The 6,894-nt window shown below is 37.5% G+C and overlaps 1 protein-coding gene across 1 annotated transcript; it reads left to right on the forward strand.

The window, feature by feature from the left end:
* The first annotated feature begins 2,991 nt into the window (after positions 1 to 2,991).
* On the forward strand, positions 2,992 to 5,725 carry LOC115421358 (interferon-induced transmembrane protein 5-like). Its single transcript, XM_030137212.1, has 2 exons — positions 2,992 to 3,298; positions 5,348 to 5,725. Exons 1-2 carry the CDS (start codon positions 3,092 to 3,094, stop codon positions 5,567 to 5,569), a joined length of 429 nt encoding a protein of 142 aa, XP_029993072.1. The 5' UTR covers positions 2,992 to 3,091; the 3' UTR covers positions 5,570 to 5,725.
* Positions 5,726 to 6,894: the final 1,169 nt, after the last annotated feature.

The raw sequence follows: 6,894 nt of genomic DNA on the forward strand, positions 1-6,894 counted from the left end.
GATTACTAATCCTACATACCGTAAATAATAAAAACATCCTATTGTTCATTCTGTTATTTCTGTAAATCTACAAGAATTGTGACTCAATATAACCCAGGACAATTCAGTGCACTAGAATGAAAGCACAGCAATGATACTGGCAAATGGATTAAAAGAAAAGTAGTAGATAGTTACATTTAGGAAACAGAAAAAGAGCATATTCTGCTTGAAAAACATTCAGTATGGTTCATTCTTAGTTGGAGTTGATCAATAATAATAATAATAATAATAATAATAATAATAATAATAATAATAATAATAATAATAATAATAATAATAATGATAAGACACTGGTCTTCAAGTAAAATACATCAAGAGTAAAAGTAGAGAAAATTTACCAAGTTTGAGTCACTATTAAAAAAAATTCAGTCAAAACTGCTGTTTGGCTGTTGTTTTCAAGATACAGTCTTGGGTTAAAATGTAAAATTCTGCAAATTAATGAGAGAATGAGTTTTATTCCAAAGGAATATTTGTCTCAGAGCTACCAGATCTACATTCAAAACACTGTTTGCACATCACAATACATTCACTTTACAGGTTCTTTTAAGTGGAAGATTCATAAATATATGTGTGTAATAACACTTTGTCATATACATTGAAAACATCATCCAACCAGCATTTTTGTAATTTCATTTCAAATTATGCACATATGTAAGATTTAGATAAAATTGCAGTGCAGTGTAATCAACTGTGTTTATACATCAGTCCCTTTCCACCAGATTCCTCTGCTCCTTTATTAACATGAATGTATGTACGTGGGTAAAAGAATTCCTTGTAATCTATATTTTTTGCATTTCTACCGCACCCCGAAGTTCCTGAAAATGTGTTCAAATGAGGCTTGAAGAACAGAATTAATTAAATGCAAGGTTATAACAATATTCTATTCTATTCTATTCTATTCTATTCTAAAGGGTGTATAAAAAAAAAAAAAATGTACATTTTGCAAAATTACCCCCGGTTCCGCATTTGATAATTTTTGGAATTTTCTTTTAATGGATATCAGTAGGTAGGAGATTGGTGGATATTTGTCCAAATTTACAGACCCAGGTTTTCATGCAGGAGTGAGCAGGGGAAAATTGTGCAATCCAAGTTAAAATTGGTTTGACACCCATGGCAGCCTTTTCTGCCTTTCAAAGTCAATTCAACTTGTTTAGGCCTAAAAATGTCACTGAGGACAGACCAAGTTAAGGTTAGGATTTGGGTTTAGGTTTGGGTTAACCCTTTACCCAGCTGCCATGGATAAAAAAATGAAATTGACGTGGTGGCCAGAGTGTTAATGCTGTAACCTGGCAATTTTATGGAAAACGAGATGGATGCCCCTATTGTCTGGTCATGACCTTTGATTGGATTTCAATCCCAGCACTACTTCCCACAAACCAGTTTTAACTTGGATTGCGCAATTTGCCCCTGCTCACTCATGCGTGAAAACCTGAGTCTCTAAAATTGGACTAATATCCACCAATCCCTGACCTACCAACATCCATTCTTTACAATTTCAAAAATTATTAAATGTGGAACTGGGGGTAATTTTTCTAAATGTATATCAGTGGAAGTTGCTCATCTTTCAGAGAGGGGAAGCTCATTGTTGGATCACATAAAAAAAAAAAAATGGTCAAGTTATCTAAACATAAATTTGTCCCTCCGTTCCTTTTAAAGAAAATGGTCAGTGACCTTATCGTACCAACTAAACAAGAAAACGCTGAAATTATGTTAAATTGAAACAAGGAAGTACAATGAGTGTGTTTTATTTACAGTGCAAGAAATAAACAAGTAATTTCGTAATGGTTTCTTTCTCGATTTCATAGCAGAATGCGCGACAGTATTAAACTGAACTCTGTCAAATGAAGGAGTAGTTCTGAAAATAGCTGTCAATCAAACAGGATTCAGCCTTTCGAATGATCCTCCAATCAGCTCGTGGAACCCCTGCATCCTGCCTGGCCAAGCTCTGCCCACAGCTCCATTCACCCCCAGAGACGCCGAGTGTCTGGGGGCGGGACAACATCGTGGCATTTATCCAATTACCGTCCAGTTTTGAGGCAATGAAAAAAATTGTTCCACTCAGTCCCATAGAAGTGCATGGACGCTGAGCGTCTATGGGCAAATGCACTGACCATAGATCATATGAGGAAACAGCGCAACAGGAATGTATGAGAAGTGAACAACATCGAGTCCGCTGATTTGTGATAAAGCTGATTCTGAACGAATTCATCCTTGGGATGAACGCGTTCTAACACATTTGTAGTCAATGAAATGTCAACACAAGCGTACCTATTTAACCATTGAATTTTCAGAATTTTAGGGGAAGCTGAGCTATGAGAAATTGCCACTGGTATATATATGTATATATATATATATATATATATATATATATATATATATATATATATATATATATATATATATATATTTATTTATTTATTTATTTATTTATTTATTTTTTAACACCCTGTATAAAAACATGTGCTGAACTTTTTTTGTGTGTCCCATTTGTGGTGGAAGTTTGTACAAGTCAGTTTATTTGAGGTTCAGGAACTTTTTACATTGAAAGCTAGAATTTATTTTTTAGAATGTACGCATGTTAAATTACATTATGTGTTTTCTGACTACCCCACTCAAGACACCACAAGACAAGGTCATCCTACACGGTCTCTGGGACACATGACTTCAGATAAACTCCTCCTCAACACCTCATCCCACCTCGGCAGCAGCTCGGTCAACTTCCTGACCCGCACACTACAATCACCAAAGAAACTGAGGTGAACAGTCGTTTTTGTTCGAACTCCTACAGTTCCCTGTCTGTATTTATGTCCTCTCCTACTGCTCTCTGTCTGTCTGTATCTCTATTTCAGTCTCTCTCTGGCCTGACCACATAATGACAGACCTGCTGTATATTAAAGTACCCTGCCTATGCGTCCACTCCCAGTCACCACCCTCTTCATTGGCTCATATAAACCTCACACATAGGGGGGGACCACTTTCCAAAGAGGGACATTTGGAAGGTTAGCTGTACTTTGCAAAGCTCCAGCTGAAAACCTCCTCGCTGAAAGTAGCCATGGACAACCATTCGTACAACTTCCCCTCTGACTGTACCCCGCTGACCAACTGTAAGTCCGCCCGTAAGCCGGGTGGATCCACCGTGGTAAACATGGGCAACACCGGCAAGAATCCTCCCCGGGACTATCTCATCTGGTCTCTGTGCAACACCTTGTACGTGAACTTCTGCTGCCTGGGGTTCATGGCTCTTGTCTACTCAATCAAGGTGAGGTCATTCTTTACTTCAGCTTGGGTTGCTAGGTAACAGTGGGAGGTTTGAGGTAAGATGTCCAAGCAGGAACAGGATGATACTCAGTGCTAATGTGGTTTACAGCAGCACCCAGCACCTCAGAAGACTTATGTTTACCACCATGAGCTTTATGGCTGCAAACCTTCAGCCAAAAGTTCTGTTTCACTTCGAAGTCTGAAATGTCTTGAGGGAAACAGTGTCAGGTTGGTGCAACTTTATATGCAACATTAGCATATCCTTGATAATTGGTGCTGTCTGTAATGTAGTGTCAGACAAAAGGAAGCCTGAGCTTACAGAGGAAGCTTAAACGCATTGGGCTTGTTTTTGCCAAGGCCATATTGAGAAATGGAGTGTCGATAAACCCCGACATAATGCCAAAATAAATCAAACCATCCTGTATACTCAAGAATAAATGCAAATATAGTCTGTATGCTGCTTTGTAAATGCTCGACATGTATTTTTACAATATAGAGTCCAGTCAGTTTAAAGATAATTACAGTATATTTAAGGTCATTAAAATTTAGGATTTGAACAACTAGTTTTCAGTTACATCCTCCAGCAAATAAATAAATGTGAAGGTGTATAAGGAGTATGATCAACTTAAAGGCTTGTAACATATTCAGTTTCTTGGACTCGTGACATACAGTACAAAGCAGACCGTTTCTGTGTACCCTTTTACCACAGGAATGGAGCTGTGGAGAAACTGGAACGTAAACCAAAACAAAACAAGGTCTCTTCTAACAAAAAGATGGAGAAAATTCAGACATGCCATTTGCTAAGCAGGATGAACAAACTGTACGACTACCTGACAGAGAGGCTTTCTGTAAAAACTCACCACAATGGGTGTGTGTTCCCTTAATTTAGGCTTTTACTTCTACTCTGCACAGCTCTGAATCACAGGCCCAATGTTGGCCCTGCACTCAAATTAGAGACAGTGACTGGCTGCTTGTCTGGGGAGTTAAATATGGCGTAATTGGCATCTTCCTAATGGGCAAGTGCTCGTGAGAAATTAGAGAGTGCAAAGGAAAGGTTCAGCTAGTTTCATTCCAAGATATACAAAAGTAGCTTAGGGATTCATATCAGTACACTGCAAAAATCCAAATCTTACCAAGTGTGTTTTTCTCATTTCTAGTCAAAATATCTCATCACACTTAAAATAAGACATAATCACCTAAAGAGAAACTTTTCAGTGAGATAGAAGAACTTATTTTTAGACAACAGATCTTGAAAATTTTATTTCAAGAAATCTTACCAAAATAATTTTCACTTGTTCCATGGGCAGATTTTTTGCTTGATTCAAGATTTTTTTTGCTTAATTCAAGCAAAAAAAAAATCTGCCAGTGGAATGAGTGAAAATTATCTTGCTAAGATGTCTTGAAGTTCTTATATCTCACTGAAAAGTTACTCTTTAGGTGATTATGTCTTATTCTAAGTGTGATGAGATATTTTGACTAGAAATGAGAAAAATACACTTGGGAAGATTTGATTTTTACAGTGTACAACCTTGAACGTGAGGGAAATCGATTAAAGTAAAATCTATAAAAGCTTAGATGAAATGACTGTAAATAAAGCCATGGCTCAACATTATAAGACACACAAGACAAACACACGAAAAACACACAAAACACATGAAAAACATGAAACACTTGACAAACACACGAAAAACACAAAACACATGAAAAACATGAAACACTCGCCATACACACGAGAAACACAGAAAACACATGAAAAACATGAAACACTCAACAAACACACGACAAACACACGAAAAGCACATGAAAAACACACAAAACACATGACAAACATGAAACACTCGACAAACACACGAAAAACACACACAAAATACTTCTCAGTATTTACAGTATTGTGTATAGTATTATATGCATGACCTAAGCATTTTTGAGTATGGAGATGCAGCAGAGACAAAACCTTTATATCATCAAATATTGTGGGACAAATACAAAACTTCTGTTATAATTGACATTGATTTCGGTGCATTTTGTCTGTATGTGTGTCTGCATAAAGGCGAGGGATCAGAAGACTCAGGGGAACCTGCAGCTGGCCCAGGAGTGTTCAGACAAGGCCAAGTGGTACAACATCCTGGCAGCTGGCTGGAACCTGCTCATTCCCCTCCTCGCCATCGTCCTGCTCGTCCTCCTGCTCGTCCACCTCGGTTCATCTCAGGGTTCCTACGACTTCTTTGGAGAGGATGGCTTCCAAAACTTCATGAAACTGTTCAGCTGGTAGATGGAGGAGAATGAGGAGAAGAAAAAAAAAACAGATCACCCCCTATATGTCATCGTATTAATAGGGCATTTTATCAGAATAACCTGCATGGATATGAAACACTGTGCTGGGCTCGCAAAAAACTATTCAAGAAGAAAATAACTACCAGTGAGTAACTTTAAGAGAGAAAAAATAATCAAATAGATAAAACATTTGGACCTAAAGTAATTACATGAACTAAATATTTGGTTGGTTTGGCACAACACTAACTAGAACTGGTATTACAAGTGGAACATAAATATTGATGCAACTGTTCCGACACATTAGAGGGAGTTTATCTGATATGCACCAGTCTCAAAGACATGGGTAAGATAGTGTATTTAAAGACTGAGTAGGTGAAAACGGAAACAAGGTTAAGAGCATGAGCTAAGATCCTGACCAAGAAGCTGATGTGGGTCGTTTTTGTTGTTATTTATTGTATTTATGCTGGATTGAACATAAACTCCAGTCATGATAGAAAGAGGAGAAAGAGCAGAGAGAACAGAAAACTGAAACATGACGATGGACGAGCAACATTCACCTCCCAAACATTTCTTAAATACTATTAATATTACAGTATACTACATGTGTATTTTAACTACCATTTTTTTTTTTTTTTTAATATATTTTCATTCTACATCACTTTGTTGCCAGACTCTGAGTGAGGTAAATAAACCAGATCATTTTTAACTCATTCTTACATGAAAGAAAATTGTCCTGATTTTCTTCTTCACATCAGATTGATGGTTGACATGATGGTTGGTTGCAGCTCCCCCCGCTGCACCTACACCCAAGTTGGAAATGATCATAGGTTTCATTCAGGGGCGGGTCAAAGGGAAAAAAAGGCAAAGCATGGTTGTTTTCATCCCAGCTGTGTGCCTGCTGCTGTACCAACTATATACAGAACATCACGTTTTAGGAAACTGGCAGGGCAGGGCCGCCCATGCAGACCACTACAGACGAGTCAGTAGCCATGTGGAGGCCTGCGTTGAAGCTGCTCTGAGGGGAATTATTACAGATGGTACAGATGTTTGTTTGCGGACTGGCACCTGTACTTTTAGGACTCTGAACGAGCTACTGGTCATATTAATACTGTTTTAAACATTTGCAGTACTAACTTATTATGACAGATGGTTTTCCTGCAAAACACTTCCTCAGAGGCAAAAAGAAACTAAGTAAGATGTGCTAAATATGTAACACTGGTCTACAATTTTTTTGAAATTATCTGCTTCAAAGATTAAATGTGCTAAATGTTACATATTTTAATAAGATTAATTGGAAAACAAATTACAAAAGTGCTGCATTTA

The sequence above is a fragment of the Sphaeramia orbicularis genome, chromosome 6 (assembly GCF_902148855.1).
Source record: "Sphaeramia orbicularis chromosome 6, fSphaOr1.1, whole genome shotgun sequence".
In the NCBI taxonomy this organism is placed as follows: domain Eukaryota; kingdom Metazoa; phylum Chordata; class Actinopteri; order Kurtiformes; family Apogonidae; genus Sphaeramia; species Sphaeramia orbicularis.

Coding starts and splice junctions, on each gene's coding strand:
- LOC115421358 (XM_030137212.1), top strand. CDS start 3,092: ATGGACAACCATTCGTACAACTTCCCCTCTGACTGTACCCCGCTGACC. Junction 3,299..5,347: donor CTCTTGTCTACTCAATCAAG/GTGAGGTCATTC, acceptor GTCTGCATAAAG/GCGAGGGATCAGAAGACTCA.